This window comes from Grampus griseus, assembly GCF_964374135.1.
Source record: "Grampus griseus genome assembly, chromosome: 16".
Taxonomy (NCBI): Eukaryota; Metazoa; Chordata; class Mammalia; order Artiodactyla; family Delphinidae; genus Grampus; species Grampus griseus.
Window position 1 is genome coordinate 29622791 of NC_139010.1, and position 17310 is coordinate 29640100.

The following is a 17310-nucleotide window of genomic DNA, read 5'->3' on the forward strand; positions in this document are numbered from 1 at the left end:
ATACCCGCAGTGGTCACAGGTGCTGCCCTTTGACCTGGAGCTGAGCACAGAGAGATGTACGTACCCATTCTCACCCGGGAAGCAGCTTCAGACCTGTGCAACTGGACGTGACACCATGAGATTCCCCTCCTCCCTTGGGCTCCAAACTTTCAAGGCAAGATGTGGCTTTGATCTTGGGCCCTCTGCAGAAAATCTCTGTTGGCAAGCCTAGCCATGACAGCTGGGCTCTGCAGTGGCAACTTTCTGTAGACAACACTCAAAAAAATCTAAACGGCAAGTACTCTGGAGAAGACTTGATGAGGGTAACCAGGTGTGTGCTGAGAACGCAGCTGGAGAGAGTTGAAACTGTGCCAGATAGCTTCACATTTTAAAAAGGAGAAAAAATGAAACCACCCTTTGGAGAATCTCTGGAATTGGCTCCACTGAGGTAGTCTTGGTTAACCAGGGACACCAAGTTCCCTCCACTGATTGCCTCTGGTTAATTTTCTCTGCGACTTGAGAGAAAGGAATGTGACAAGTTCTGTCTCTGAGCTCGCAATCATGCAAGACAGGGCTGTGCTTGTCCTTACTGACCCAGGAGACGAAACCAATTAAAACTTCTTCTCGCGTGTCATCCTCCAATGGTGGTATCAACATAATGATGATGTTCTGGTCCAGAGCGCCGCGGAGTAGGTGCTAGTGATTCCTCACAGTGTGGATTTGGGGGGACCACCTGGCCCAGCCCAAATGATCATTTAGCGGGTAGTTGGAAGGCTTAGGAAGAAGGACTCGCTTCTGCCTCACAAAATACCCTAAAGGAGGCAGGCTCTGAGGCTCCAAGGAATGCAGCACTTCTTGGATTCATTGGCGTAGGGTGGCTGAAGCTTCTTGAAGCCTGCAGACCCTTTGCCCAAGAAATTCCCATGATCAGGACATTTGAATGAGTCTGCCTCTCCATGGCCTCCTGTTCAGGGGTGGATCCAGATTTTGTGGAGTATGAAGCTTGCATAATTTGAGGAGGCCCTCTTAAAGGCAAAGACTATAATTACAAATGCAAAATTAGGTATGAAGATGAATGTTTATTTGGAATAAAAAATACATCAAAGCAAATTAAAAATTTTTTAGGTTGATGGATACTGCACATTAAAATATTTAGAAAACAATCTTCTTGATACTAAACGTATCTGTATAAGAACTTTTTTCTATTTCTTTTCTGCAGATTCCCTTATAAGTTCATTATGTAATTAAATTTTGTAGTGTTTTCTATAGAGAGTAGATAATTCCATCTAATTGAAAATTGATTTTTATTTTTAATATTTAGGGATGTTTCTTTCAGTTTCACCATTCATTATTGGTAATTTCACCACTGAATTATTGGTGAAAGTTTTAGAATTACTAAATTTTGGGAAAACTCTTACACATTTCTCTCGTCTGTGAGCTAAAAGATTTCAAGACATTTCAAGTTAGTTGTGTTTGAGTACGTGTGTATATACATACTCAGCAACGTAAATATTCTCTGAATTGATAAGTTCATTAACTGTTTTATCGTCGTTTTTACGTTGGTCCCCACATGTGTGTGTCAGCATGGTGCGTGGTAGAAATATTACTGCAGGCCATTCCTACTGGTGCTGTTGTAGTAACAGACACAGAAATGACTACAAACCACAGAAACAGACCCACTGAATCCTAATTCAATGCCACTCCTTCACCATTTCCTCTTAGGTCCCCAGAGTTACTCTGCAGCTACTCCAGCATCATCCTACTCAAGCAGAAGTGTGCCAGACGAAGTCCTACCAGAGAAAGACAATGCTCTTAACTGATTGCGGTTCAAGTAACCTACGTTTGCAGGTTTTATGAAAATGTGTGACCATGTGACTCTATTACCAGGGCCTCCCCGGGACCCTGGAAAGGGCCTATGTAAGCGTGCAGCCCTCACGCACAAGCTCTGTTGTTAGCTCTGTGGCACGTTTATGTACGAAGATTTACTCACATTAGACTGGGCCTCCTTCCCTGGATGGTAGAATGCAAGGCTTCCCATCACTAGTCACCAAATGTTGAGGCATGACTGAGACTTCAAGCCAACTCCGTTGCCCAGTGTTTCCTTAACTTGAAGATCTTGCCAGTTTTGAGTTCCATTCCTTCATGTTCTCACCTTCATGAAGGAGATGAAGAAAAGGTGAAGCTTTAAGGAATTTGACTCTAAGAGGGTAATAGGTTTGGCCTGGACTTTGCCGTCCATAGCAGAAAGGGCTTCCCCTGGGTTCTCTAGGGCCATTGTCCACATAAATACTTCTAATCACCTCACGTCAACACATCAGCACCGTTTTGGCAGGCTACTCTCTTGCAGTCTCACAAAAGAAATACTGCGCCAGCAAGCAAGAGTGATCAGCTGTCTGGCTGCCCCCCTAGAACTAGCACCTGGCTTGAGGCTTCTGGACGACCTGATGGGCATGAGACCTAGTGCTCCTTGCAGCATCCAGTGGGTCCCCTGTGTGGGGCAGAGGATTGGAGAGAACCTTGAAGGGGAGAAACCAGGACTGGGGCTGAGGCCCACGCAGGTCCAAGTGAAGGCATGGGGTATCCTACCTGAATGATGCTGTTGGCCCCTAGGCAGTCCTGGTACTGAACTACGACTGAAAAATTTTTGAGGAAGACACTCCAAAGCACGGGGGCCCCTGAGGTGCCTCTGCCTGGGTCAAAGGGCAGCACTTGTAGAGTACTGGCAAGATTCCTTTTCTTTTTTTTTTCTTTTTTTAATGTATTGGTAATGACTGTGAAGGATTCAAAGATAGAACCTGCTGGAAAAGGCAAGTTTTCCCTGAAATTGTTCACTGTCATTTTAATTGGTTTTATTTAAATGATTTTCTTAAAGAGTGTGGTGACTGAACTTTAAGAAGTAGTAAGTGTGTTTTGTCTTGGGTGGTGAAATACATTAATGTTTTGACTCCTGACCACTTAAACCTGCTGTATTTCAAGCTTACCTCCTTGGTGGGACCTCCTTTCTCATCTTTTCCATGTGTTCCTTTTCCCATCATCCTCATACCAGTGATCCTTTGTGGTCATTCCTGGATGTCACTGGTTGAAGATTTGAAAGATCGATAACTTTGTTGTCCATTGTCCTGTCTTTATTTAGGAAATGGGGCGTGATGTTGGCAGATGGAAGCCCACACTGGATGAGGATGCTCGGACCCTCTTTAACTCACACCCCCTTTGGCTTGTGAGCTTTGCCTTTTCACTGTCTTGGTCTTGCTCCCTCCCAGGGTCCGGTGCTTGTTCTTGTATATGATGTTGACATAGCTTGTGTATGAACAATGCTTGAAGGAACTTAGTTTGGAACATGTAAGGTTGAAGGAAGATATGTGAGCTTCAACCATCTGAAGGGCCATCACATGGAAGACAAGAATGACTCATTCTTTGTGACTCCCAAGTAGCTAAATGGAGACAGTGGGGTGGGAATTCGAGGAAGATTCAGTCCCCGGGGAAAGAAAAACTCTCTTCTTATGGTTGTTAGAGGTAGAATGAGCTTTCTTGTGGTGACCCTTTGGCAGATATGTGAGGGACTGGATTCAAACATCGGTTGGATTTGGAGTTCAGCTGACAAGCTGAAGTATGAGAAAATTGGGATGACGTCCCACGGTTAGAGAGCATCGTCACAGAGTAAGGGCAGCCCTGTTATTTCATTTTTATTTTCTCCTGGAAACGGCATCCTGAGTCTTTGACTCTTGTGTGCTGCATCCACCATCATGTGTTTGCCCCTGTACGCTCTGCTGGCAGGCATCGCTGGCAAGGACCCCGTTCTCTCTGCTGATACTGGCTACCTCCTCTCATTGATAGGCCCCTGGTAGTCATGCCTCTGTTCACAACCTGCTGAATCAGCTTGCCTAGGGCTCAGCTCTCTGCATGTGGCTTGGGAGCTGACGTGCGGACTAGTCCTTCCCAATGCCTGTGATTCCCTGAATCTATGACTCTTGCCTTATTTGGTTTGGGGTCTCAGTGTTTATCTTGACCGAACAGTGGGTCCCACTGAGGGGATGGATCATGGAACACCCTCACCACTATGCCCCACCTTTTCTTTTTCATTCTGTCCTTCGTAGAGTATTGATTTCACAACAGATTCTCAGGAAATGCTTTCTAACCTCCCTGGCTTCACTAAAACTGTCCTGTTTGTCTTCTCCTCCTAGCTCTGTTCTCCTTTTCACCCAATCCAATGTCTCATTGCCACCAGTGAGGCCACTGAGCAATGCTTAGCTCCACGAGAGGCTGTCAGATCGTAAAGGATGCTGCTAATCCCTGTTTGCGTCCGTGCCATCCCCACGGTTTAATGATGAATGTCTCCCTAAAGGAGAACCAATATATTTCTCATGAGGCCTTTGGAAGTAATTTCTTGCTTTCATTACTAGAAAAAATAAAGTTTTATGGAGCTGCATATTGTAAAATATTTTACTACGTGGAATCTACCCTTCATCATTTAAAACACAAATAGAACTCTATAGGAAAGAAAAGTACAGTGAAACAGTTAAGTGCATTCATTCTTTATTAAGTGATCTGGACTTAACCTCACCTGCCCAGAGAAAAGCTGGACTGTGTCCCAAACAGTAGGAGGGAAAAACTAGCCATGCCAGACACTCACAGCAAGTTGATTTCAACCCTCACCCACGTCTTGTCCTGGGAGCAGACAGGACTCAGTCAGCTGCTAGGCTGTGCCTGTCAGGTATGGTCTGTGCTCCTTGCTAAGCCTTTTGTCTTTCTGGACCAAGATCCTTAACCTTTGTCACATCACTGACTTGGAGTGCCTGCTTGATCACCTGGCAGAAGTGACACCAGCTCTGGAGTACCTCAGCCTGCTGGGAAATGTGGCATGTCCCAATGAGCTAGTCAGCCTGGAAAAGGATGAGGAAGACTACAAGAGATACAGGTGAGTATCTAGGGGTTTGAGCATCGTGTGAGAAGGGAAAAATGACATCTTTGGGGAGATAATATTATATTCTGGGGTGCATAGATGTCTGGTAAGTATCAGTGACCCCTTCATGCTGTATTAAACTTTCCCCCTTGGGTACCCTATAGCCAGGGTCTCCCTTCATTGAGGGTAGACAAGAGTCAAGAAACATGAAAAGATGTTGAGTGGTATAGGACAGGCATTGACAAACTTTTTTGTAAAGGGCTGGATATTAAATATTTTATGCTTTGAAGGTCATATGTTCTCTGTCGCAACTATTCAACTCTTCCATTATAGTGCGTAAGTAGCAGTGAACAGTTGGTAAATGAATGGGCAATGCTATGTTCCAATAAAACTTTATTTACAAAAACATGCAGCAGGCCAGGTTAGACCCATGAGCTATTTTTTGCTGGCCCCTGCTCCTTGTCGTAAAATCTTCCTGTCTGCTTCTGAGTCACTATTTAGAGAGAGGGTACTTCCCACAAAGGTTTAGGGAGCTTATGTACAATCCCAAGAGGAAATCCTATGAGGCATATGGCTTTGTTCCATAAAGCTATGCTTCCGTGTCCACCAACAATGGGATTTGATGGGCTCCAGGTAGAAATGCTTTTTTTTCTTCTCTCAACTTCTGAACCATCTGCTTTGAAATACCTGATCCAAACTCACTTCTCTTTAGGGAGTCTTTTTGATCTAACCCATTTTACTAAACTCATTTTTCCTCTACACTTGGAATTTTGTATGCTCTTGTTCTTGATTATTGTTTTGTAAATGTTTTGAATGATCTTTTCATATGTGTAGTGTAGCTTTTCTCTCCATTATGATGTGAGCTCTCATTAACACCCCACCTGAATCAATGTGGGAGGGAGGGAGGGAGGAAGGAAGGAAATGTAAGGCAGGTAGGACTACTGGAAAATAAGTTTGGGAGGATTGGGGAGAAAGGATAATGGTTCAAGAGGAACTGGTTCTATTGGGGTTCAGATTTTTAAATCTGTGGTGACCCACAAAGGAATGTAGTTGAGGGCAAACATTTTATATAAAGGCAAAGCTGTAAGAAATAGTGAAGGTTATTGAACACTGTATGTTAAAAAAACATACATATACATATACATGTTAGCAAGAGTACAGCAGAAATTCAGCTGTACTTCTTTACTGGGAAGAATTTTGTAGGAATCTTAGACTATTTTTAAGCCGTCTTAGAATAAAGCTCTATCCCTACTTCAAAAGAAATGCACTAAATCTTTTTTCCTCATGAAGTTTTTTATTTGGGATGTGATACTGTCGATTTGAATATGATTTCTATTAGGAGAAATGTGGTTAATATCCAGCGAGTGAATAATTAAAATTTCCAAATCAACCTGTTAAGTTAATCACTTAGAACTTAATTTTCTTCTTTAACGTTACTCTTATCAACTTTGAGTAATTTAACAGCTTGATTTCAGCTCCGAAGGGGTCATTTAAAACACTTTATCTTCTGGCAGCAACTGATTATAAGATATATCTTGGAAGGGTCAGGAGGTACAAGAAAGTTCTCTCAGTTAACATTTTTAGTAAACCAGTAATCGTTTGGGAAATTCTCGTCTGTTTTTCGACTTTTTTCTTTAGATTTCTGGTTTTAATGCTTTAAAATTGCCCAATAAATTTTATATATGTACATATACATGCATGTGTGTATGCACACATTCACACACATTCATTCTTTCATTCACTTATTCATGGAGTTATATGTGAAATGAACTGTAGGTGCATTTTTTTTAGAATGAGAGTAATAGAGTGAGGAAAATCTCCCACCCCACCTTACTCTATTCAGTCTCAAAGAAAAGGTTGTAAAGGAAAAAGAAAAGCTAATACTATTTTTGTTGTTATTGTAACTAGTCGCATTGGAAAAAATACTTAGATCCATGGTGTGAGGGGTCAGATGAAAAGATCTGATGTGGAGTCCAGCTTTGCCAGTGGGACCTTTAAAATGGGGAGGACAGTTTAGATCAGTGACCCTTAACCAAGGCTATACTTGTGAATATCCAAGGTGTTTTGATTCATTTAGTGGCAAATGCAACAAAATAGTCAACAGATGACTTTGATGCTCAGTCAGGAACTGCTGGACTAAGGGACACTTAAAGTCCCTGTCGGCTCTGGTGTTCTGAGATACTGTCCTCCCAAGCAGTTACAGTTCCCCCTTGATCATCTCATACCATTTTATATATTCCATCATGTATATTTCTCTACTTCATATATGTCGACATCCAGAGAATGGCTTCCAGAAAGTCAGGACTGCGTCTTCTTGCCCTTTGAAGCCTTATCAATACTGAAAGTAGCGCTGGCTGTGTAATGGGGACTTGGTAACTGTTAACAGGAGGTGGCTTGAAATTACTGTTCCATCTGAGAAGCTGAGTACTTGTAGGGAAGTGCAGGGCCCTTTGGGCACCTTGGCTGCCCACTGCCTATTTAGAATTAGATACACTTGGATGTCAACAAATGCACTTAACAAGCAAGGAACTATCCTGCAGAATCTACCCAAGTGTTGGTCGCTGGGTCATGATTCTTTAGGGAGGGCTTGATTGTAGAACAGTGATCGTTCTCCTGGGCTGGCCTGAGTACCCTCCAAGCACACCTTCCCCACTCCAGGTCTGTTAACCCCTGGAAGCCGTGGAGGGCTGGGGCTGGGGAGGCTGTGTGTTAGTGCACATATGTCAAGGTTGCCATGAGGAGCTGGATTCTAGAGGCCACACACAGCCGAAATCACATCTGGTCAGAACTACCTTAGGAAATCTGTAAGTCACCCACAACACCGGCAAAATGCTCACCCTCTGAGAGAAACAGGAACTAAGAACAGTGGAGGGAACATTCAATGTGGGCCCATCCAGTTATACATCGACTGCACGGCCTCTGATGCTTGAGTGGAGCGGCAGGCCTGTTCTCTAGCAATTCTAGATTTTTTATTTCTTTTACTTATTTTTTATTTCTGCTTTAACAAGCACTGTCACCCTTGCATTTGGGTGAGATGAATGGGTGGATGAGGGAGTTCTGTTCAGTGGTCTGTCAGCAGCCCTGCTTTGTTCATCCTGGAGTCTGTGCTTCATTTGCCCCTGAGAAATTTTAGAGTTTCACGGTAAGACTTCTGAATCCTGAGTTCCTGTGGCATTTGGGTTTCTACAAAACAGTGTAGCCACCATTTGTTTCCTTTTGGTAAAATATCTTCCTGGCCCTTCATCCGCAAAGCGTGAGGTCAGCCTTCCTTCTAGCTGTTACCCAGAGCCTAATAGTAGGGCCTCTATGTAAATTTATGGGACATTTTCACTTGAAAATGGCTTAAAAAATGAATGATATTTCTACAGCTTACTGTTTTTCACTTTAAGTACATTTTCTGACAATATGTCTTCTATTAATCATTTAAGCAGTAGTAGGAGCCTTAAAGGAGTGTATTCAGAAGCAAGAACCCATGGTTCATTTAGTGCTGTCTAGAAAAATTTCACATTGATTGGCATCCTCTGTGGTTATGTGATGTAATATTTATAATATGTCACCCAGCCATACATCAAAACAAGTATGTCTCTTGTTTCATTTCCGTGAGATATGTTGATTTCAGAGAGGCCAGTCCAGTTTCAGGTCACATGGTGGACAACCACTGGACCAGAAATGGGAAGTGACCGGATTTATGGAGCTATTGGAAATGGACCCACAGTTGCTTCAGTTTCTACTGATGCTTTCCTCCCCTCCCCCCCACATCACCCCTTTTCCTTCCTCACTTACCCCTGTGCACCCAGTTGGATTTTCTTGGCACACGTCCCAACAGTAGAATGGGCCCCTTAAATCCGTGAGTGAGCATGAACATGCTCCCTAGTTGCTGAGCGGTGCCCTGGTCCTGCTGGGGCAGGAACTGAACCGGGCCTGGGGTTTCTCTGTGCCGTTCATCACAGCTCATAGCTGTTAACGTGATGAGCTGTTATAGCTCACCATGTTATTACAGGCGCTGAAACCTGCCCCTGCTTTGCCATGTATACACAGTGGGCTGCTATTTTGGAATGAATGTTGAATGGAGGTGCATGTTGAATGGTGGTGCTGGACCTGAAGATCCAGCAGCCTTCAGGACTGGGGCAGGAAAGGATGGGGAAGCCGAGATGAGCCAGGGGGCCACCACTGTACTAAGGTTCCCCTTGGGGCCTCCGGTGGACTTGAATACTGGCCAGACAATAAATCAAGTATGGGGAACTTGGATGCCCAGGACGGTCTATTTCTTGTCTTCCTTTGTCATTCTTTTCTTTCCTCTTACTGCAGGAAAGACAGTAGAGTGGAAGTCAATGGTGCACAAGTGCTAGACCTCAGGCATCAAATAAGGGAGTTGGTCTCATGGTCTCTTAGTGCCCCTTCCTCCACTAAATCCTTCTGTCACTAAATCCTTCATTCTCTCCTGCCACTCCAATCTCTGGTTGGCTTCTCCTTCCTCCCTCCTCCTCAGTAGGCCCCTCTGTATTCCTTACAACTTGAAATTATTTAAAACGTGACACCCTTTCTTTGTTGCCTCCCAGGGAGCAGCCCTGGGGCCTGCCCAGTGTCTGTCTCACTCAGCCAAGGGGAAGGAGGGAGGGACCTGCCATCGTCTGCTGGCCGTCTTGGGCTACCAGCATTTCCCAGCCATAGAGGAGCTGTAAAACTTGTGGCTTACATAACCCAGTGAGCATTTTCCAGCTAATCTGCAATCTGGGCTTTGAAGATCACAAGAAAGCAAAGGTCACGGCCCAGAGATCAAAGTGACAGAAGCCCACAGCGTAATTGCTGGTGACCCTCTGTCGAGGGCCTTGGTCTGTCCTGTGGGTGTATTGTTTGCACTGAGACTTCAAACGGTGCTGCCGGTGAACGGTGAGGGAAGTCAGCTGGCCTTGGCCGGTTGTCAGGCATTCATTAATGCTGTAGGTGAGCTCACCTCAACTCATTAGACAGCATTGTCATCTCTCCACTCACAGTGTTTGTTCATCCCTCTGTGGTCTTTATTGACTTTTCCTCACGGTTCTCCTTCACCTGGAGATGTGAAGGGGTGGTTAGACAAGGAAATTGGAGTAATAAGAAAGGAGGATATGGATGCATTTATTGTAAATTAACTTGGAGGCACATGGAATTCAAGCCAGCTAAAGCTTAAAAGAGGCGGGGGCAGCATGTAGCCCTTTCCCTTCAGGGCACAGATGGAGAAATGGAGGCTCAGGAAGGTGGCAGAGGCTGAGCCAGGATCACACAGCAAGCGAAGCCCAGAGCCTGGGCTCTTCCCTCTGCCCCGTTAGTCCCCACGCTTTTTGTTGGGAAGATCTCCCTCTTGTCGTTTTGTCCACTCCCCCCCCCGCCCCCCAACGCTTGAAAACTTTGGTCTCTTCCATAAGCCGCATTTAAGCCGCTGCTGACTTTTCAAAATTCGTCAGAGACGTTTAGCTGTTGATCGGTGCTTTTGATCAGCATGAGGTAAGCAGTGTTAACCAAACTGGGTTGATATCATCCAGTCCAGAGCAAAGAAGCTTGATGTTTTGTTGGCGCGTCCACGCTTTTCTGTTAAGCTTTGTGAAAGTTTGAGAGCAGTTCATGGATCACCCTTGCTGCCCTCGGGGCCCCCGGGTGGGGCACCAGTCACCAGGTCTCCCCCCTTCCCGTGCATGGGAGCAGGAAGGCAGCAAGAAGCAATAGGAAGAAGCATTGAGTGCTGTAAAAGGAAGGAAGTGGGGAGAATCCCAGTGACGCCACATCCAGTTCCCTCAGGATCTGGAAATGTGGTGTTTCTTGAGTAGAGTCTCCTCAGAGGATGAAACATGGCAGGCAGCCCCAGGAGCAGACACTGGAGATCTGTCTTGGTGTTCCTGTGGCTGTGCAGAGGGCCTGGGGAACAGCCGGATCCCCCGGGGAAGCAGATGTGGGCAGAAGACAAGAGCATCCTCCCTTCCGTTTGAAGTCTAGATGAAAAATGCCAGAGCTTTGGGATTTCGGTAGAGAAAATTGATTTGGGAGCAAACAAATAAACAAACAAAAAAGCCTTTCTGCTGTTCCTTTTGTCCCCCCTACCAGTTGTAGGTAACCGGTTACTTCCTAAGAGAAGTTCTTTCAGGAAGTGGAGGATCCTCTATGAAAAGAGAGAGAACCCGAAAAGCTCTGTGTGGGGCTCTCACTTTTGGAGAATCTGTTAGCAGACAGAGACAGATGGGTCTTTGAACAACTTCCCAGGGTTACTGGTCTCCTCTTGATAACCTCACCTTCCGTATCACAGCCAGGAGGGCCCCTGATTTCACTCCCTACCCCTCCCAGCCCTGCGGCCTTCTCCCAGCCACCTTGGGAAGGTCAGGAAAGTTGGCATTGCCCTCTGGAGCAGGGGCCCTGAGCCTGAGAACGTAGACAGATCTCTTTTCATTAAGCAGTGCCCTGGCTTAACAAGCAGTTCTATAAATCTGAAGCGGTCTCCGGGTGCTGCAGGATTTATAGACGGGGGTTTCTGCCGTGAAGTGGTTTATGATGGCTGCCTTCTGTGTTATTAGTAGCTGTCTCTTCCTTCAACCATTGCTGTTTGATAATAGCTTTAAAACACCCAGAATTACTTACCTGCAAGCCCCATTCCCAATAGCCCCTGTTGACAGTCTGAATAAGTTTACTGCCCTTTTGTTGTACTTTACCTTCAAAACAAACTGATTGAACCATCAATAGCTCGTGGAAGCTGACAGAGGCATGTCATCTGGACTAGCCCTGGTGATTGCAGGTTATCTGGGGGAGTTAACCTCACCGCATTGTTAACTGAAATGTTTTATGTACTGTGCAACTTTAGGATATGGCTGTGATAACCCCAGTAACTAAGTAATACATCACAGTAAAGAGATTTTGGTGCAACAAATAACCCTGGATTAAATTTACAAGGGTTGAATTGATATTGTAAAAGCCTTCATTCTGTGGCTTCGGGAATCCTCTCTTGTATTTTTATGGCAAACTTGTATTATACTCAGGATTGAAACTGCAGCTTTTGACACCCTGACATGACCTAGAACAAGGGGAAATAGATCTCCCAAGACCAGAATGGGACAGGCAGGCAGAAAGCCCACTGGACTTACCTCTTGGCAGTAATGTTTGGAGCCAGTTCCAAACCACCAAGGGGCAGGAAGGTCTGGTAGATGTGGCTGCTGTCTGGGCGCTGGGTACCACAGACATTGGAGCAGGACAGACCATTAGCAGAACTGGAAAGGAGACCCTTGGTGGCCTTACCAACCTCATAATTCCAAAACTGTTATTCCTCGTGATGTTATTTTCACTTGCACAGTGGTTCGCAGCAGGCCTAGTAGCATCAGCCTCACCTGGGAACTTACTAGGATGTGAATTTGAGACTTCCTTCCAGATGTAGTGAATCACAAACTCTAGGGGTGGGGCCCTGTGATGTGTGTTTCAACAAGGCATCTGGGGGATGCTGATGCCCCTCAACTTTGAGAACAACTGTGCGGGAATATAAGCTCGTTGAGAGCAGAGACCTTGTCTGTTTTGTGCATCACCTCATTCTCAGTACCTAGTGCAGTTCCTGGCAGGTGGTAGCTTCTTAATAATTATTTGTTGGGTGAGTGAATTTGTAAGTAAATGAAAGAAGACATCTCTTAAGAGACGAACTTTGGGCCCTGAGCTGAGTTTCCGACTGAACTATCTGGGACAAGCCTTCCTAGTGCCTCTCAAACATCTTTAAGCATCGACCACCTGGAAACCCCAGGCTGGCCAACAGGATGGGAGTCAAGTCACCTCTGGTTTCAGGGGTGACTGGCAGCCTATTCCATGGGTGTTTCTTTGGTTCTAAAAGAAGAGTGCTCTGAAAACAGCAGCTCTTTGTCATCTAAAATTTTTAACTAGCTTAAAAGCCAGCACTTCTCTCTCTCTCCTTTGATTTCAGGGCTGTGATCCAAAGTGGGGCAAAATGACAACGTGCTGTCTGTTGTCACTGTGGTTCCTGCCAGCCCTGTGAAGACATCTTTCATTCCATCATTAAACACTGGCTGATTTTCTAATACTGATGTTTTCTTCCCCTGAATATTCATCTTTTCCCACCCTACACTTAGTGGGTGTCTTTACTCCTTTGAGCGTCACTCCTGACATATTGTTTCCATCTGTACGTGTCTTTATTTGAAAGAATCTGTTGTCATCAAGACTTCGCTGCTACAAGCAGAAGATGGAAGTTTTTTCTGACACTGACTGAGGCCAGTGGGAGTTCTCCTGGAGGATAGAAAGGTCATTTGGGCCTTTGTAGAGCTTTTCTAATTTAGGGTAAGCTTAGGCTGCATTTGGAGAGGGAAATGCTCAGGGAGAAGCAGGAAAGAAGGTAGTGTATAGTTTGAGGCCAGGAAGGAAGCAGGAAGTAGATCGTCAAATTTCCAGGACCTCAGATGTTGGTGTGGAAGTTTCAGGGGAGGAAAAGGATACACAAGAGAATTTAGAGTATTTTGACTTTAAAAAAGAGTAATATGAAGGCTGTGATCAGAGGCCTCTAAGCTGTTGTCTCTGGCACCTGAGTGATCAGCTAAATCTTTTACCTGGGCAAGCATATGCGAGGCCACGGGGTGATGTGAGACCACCTGATGAATGGGGAAGCTGGCCTTGGGAACCCAAGGCTTTGCTGAGGAGGGAGGCCTGCTACACACCTCAAGTAACATGTGTACTGAGAGAAAGCTCGGGGCTTGGGCTGCTTTAGGGCTTGGACCTTTGAAGCCTTCTTGAGATTTCCTGTTCCTCTTTCTTTGTGCTCCCAAAGCTACTTTGTGTATAACCTCAAACTTGGCACTTACCTACGCTGATTTCTAATTTCTTTGGGTGAGTCTTTCTTCCTCATTACACTAAGACCCTCTTTTAAGAGCAGGAACCATGCTGTAATCACCTCTGTATACCTAGGGTCTGGCACGTAGTAGGTGCTTAAGAAATATTTGTGCAACTGAAATTAACTGGTATTTTATGGAGTCCGTTCTAATGCTACTTTCCTAAATGGTGTGAGGGTGAGGGGAAAAAAAAAAAAAACCTGGTCCCTGCCTTCAAAAAGCTTATAGTTTAGGTGAGGACATTAACTGAACACCAGCAAAGCAATTAAAACACAATAAAATGGGGGCTTCCCTGGTGGCACAGTGGTTGAGAGTCCGCCTGCCGATGCAGGGGACACGGGTTCGTGCCCCGGTCCGGGAAGATCCCACACGCTGCGGAGCGGCTGGGCCCGTGAGCCATGGCCACTGAGCCTGCGCGTCTGGAGCCTGTGCTCCGCAACGGGAGAGGCCACAGCAGTGAGAGGCCCACGTACCGCAAAAATAAATAAATAAAATGTTAAATTGCAGGGTGCTGAAAATGCCTCCTGGGAGTGTTGAGAAGGGAGAAAGCAACGCGGGCTGCGGGTGCAGGAGAAAACTTCCTGCAGGTTGGGATTTGGAAGATGAGTGGGTACGGAGGAGGCTGGGTACAGGGAGAAAAAGTCAGATTCCCATGGAAATGATTTATTGCTCTTGACGTTGGGTCCTCAACTCTTCTTCCTAAGCAGGACAGGGTCTAAACAATTGCTCCTTTGATTGATGGAGTATGGGGGCTTGATGGAGAGCATCTGGATTGGTGACTACCATTGAGGAAGGAGACATATAGGCAGGTGTCTATATCTTTTATCTATCCATTTATATGTTTATGTACCTGTCTCCTGGCCAGGCAAGTCTTCTTGTCAACTCCATACACCTGCTTGATAGTTCATCACACAAGAGGTCGGTCATTGGGTTATCCTTGGAGGCCGTAATGGATCCCAAAGACTCTTTCCAGGGGGATGGAGACCATACAGCATTTTGGGGGCTATTAATATCCCCTAGAAACCAACTCTCCTTGTTTCTCCTTGATGGAGATAATCTTCATAGTGCCAGTGTAGAAGTAACTCAGTGATGATGAGAAAAAAGTCCTCAAGACCCCTGTTTGATTCCTCAAGGAGCATTTCTCAGCTATATGTGTTTCTTACTGCTATCCCAAAGTTGTCCAGGTTATTATTATTATCTTGATGGCAAATTAAAGTTTCTTGTCTCAGCTTCAAAATGAAGATTTGCTGTTATCTCAGAGATGAGAATGATCCAGATGACATTAATGGTATGATCAGGTTGTAGGTTATTTTCACTGAGAACTTCTTGTGTAGCAAAGATGTTGGGTCCATTTTTCAGAATGGTAGAAGGTAAGCACGTTGATAGGATCTTACTGGCTAATCCAGGTGTGTGTGTGTGTGTGTGTGTGTGTGTGCGCGCGCGCGTGTGTGTGTGTGTGTCTACCATTTTGAAAGTTTAGTTGTGTATCTGTGTAGGATCTTACTGGCTAATCCAGGTGTGTGTGTGTGTGTGTGTGTGTGTGTGTGTGTGTGTGTGTGTGTGTGTGTGTGTGTGTGTGTGTCTACCATTTTGAAAGTTTAGTTGTGTATCTGTGTAAAATAGAACCATTTGGATTTCCCCAAAGAGTGGTTATTCATTCTTTGTGAAAGAAGAGAGGAGAGGCAGGAACCAAGGTCTGAACTTCTGAAGACCTAATGGTGTAGTTTCGGCTCATTAGACAAATTGCATGAAAGTTTGAGGCTGTCACCCCAGTCTTCCTGAGTTACCTCTGACTGTTCTCCTCCAGGTGCTTTGTTCTGCACAAGCTGCCCAGTTTGAAGTTTCTGGATGCTCGTAAAGTAACCAAACAAGAACGGGAGGAAGCTTTGGTCAGAGGGGCGTTCATGAAGGTGGTGAAGCCCAAGGTAAGCCCTCGACTGGCTGTTCTTTGCGAGGATTTATGCCTCACCTGTTGGGCACTCTCTGACCCTGCAGGAAGTCCTCCTGTGTGTTCAGAATGCAGGAGGAATCTCACGCCAGGATTTCATCCATGGCTATACTGTTGGCCAGACAAGAAGTAGAACTGGATATAAACTGGGTCTTCCTGTGACCCAGCCTAGGGGACCTCGTTGGAAAGGTGATTTCAGGCAGATGGCTCTTGTACCAATAAAGCAGCATCATACACAGCCCAACGGTGACGTTCCTGGGGAGGATTTCGGGCCTCCTGGAAAATGTTTTATTTACAAGGTGGGGCCTCTGCAGGTCTGTAGCTAAAAAAGGAGAAACAGGAAAGCATTGGGCATTTACTGTTTCTCAGGGGGGTAGTATTCCTCTAGTGCCTCAGAGGGGGCCCTTCTTTCTTGGGACCAAAGGGTAGCTGGGGGAGAGTGATTTTCTCTTGTCCGCAGGTGAGGGCTCAGTAGCTCTTGGAAATGTTGTTGGCAGGGAAGGTGATTTTTTTGACAGTGTGATCTGGGACTGGTGTGTGCTTCCGTCGTGTAGCTCATGGGAATGCTGTTTACTGACTGTGCTTCGCCAGCTGAGTGCTTCGAGGCCGTGGGATTGAACGTGGCGTTATCTTAATGACAACGTTGATGAGGCAGGGGAGATTTGGCTTGGGGTCCTGGATTCAGACACAAGGAGATTATTAAGGACATGGGCTTGGGAGGAGCTGGGGTCCTTCAGTGAAGCCTGAGGCTCGGGAATGGACTTGGTGACCCCTCTGGAGGTCCCTCACTGCCCTGGAGCTCTGTGGCGCTACGGTCACTTCCTGTGGGATCCTAGCTCGTGTGTTGAAAGCACTAGCCCAGAAATCCTTGAGGTCTCGTTTGTCCTCACTCATTGACTTGGAGCACTCTGCACACGCATTGGAAGTGATTAAGAGGGAAAGAGGAAAAAACAAACAGAACCAAAACAGAAAAATGAAACCTCTTCCGTCAAGTTGCTCAGCTGGCAGCAGACCTCAGGCCACTTTCTTTCCCTGAATCCACGAGGTGCAACTTATTTCCCGTTATGCTGAATAAAATTGCTAACAGTTGTGGAAGTATATGATATGGAGAGTATAATACTGGCAGATAAATGCATTGTTACCTGTTTCAACATGTGGGAAGTTGAGTGATTCGCTTCGTAGCTATTAAAGTGTTAACAGTTTTACTAATGGAGGCACTGATTTGATGTATTGCTCATGACTGCCTTTAGTTATTCCAGCTTTTGTCCAAAAGAAATAATTTATTTCTTGGCCTCCTTTTTTTTTTTTTTTTTTTTTTTTTGGTTAAAAGATTCCAGAGACAGCCCGTGTCACCAAACCAAAGTACGACAAATAGACTGTTTATAGTATCTTGGGTTCCTGACCATCCTGAATTTCTCACCGTCGTGTATACATGCATTTTATAGAATAGATGCTATTTCTCCTGCTCTCATTGTCTTTGACATGGAAGCTCTGGAAATCCGGAGGGTTCATAAAGATATACCCATCATATTGGAGTGGGGTGTCAGTGTCATCCAGTACTGTTCTAAGGTGTCCAGGTATGCGAGTCCTCACATAATCTTCTAACGTGGAAGGAAGGGAACGTTGGCTTACTGTACAGATGAGAT

General features: G+C 45.3%; 1 protein-coding gene across 1 annotated transcript in view; it reads left to right on the forward strand.

The window, feature by feature from the left end:
- The window catches only part of LRMDA (leucine rich melanocyte differentiation associated), a 1104623-nt gene that overhangs the window by 597536 nt on the left and 489777 nt on the right, over positions 1-17310 (forward strand). The window contains exons 4-5 of the mRNA XM_082673142.1: positions 4755-4894; positions 15524-15641. Coding sequence (XP_082529268.1) covers positions 4755-4894; positions 15524-15641 — 258 coding nt within the window. The remainder of the gene's footprint in view (positions 1-4754; positions 4895-15523; positions 15642-17310) is intronic.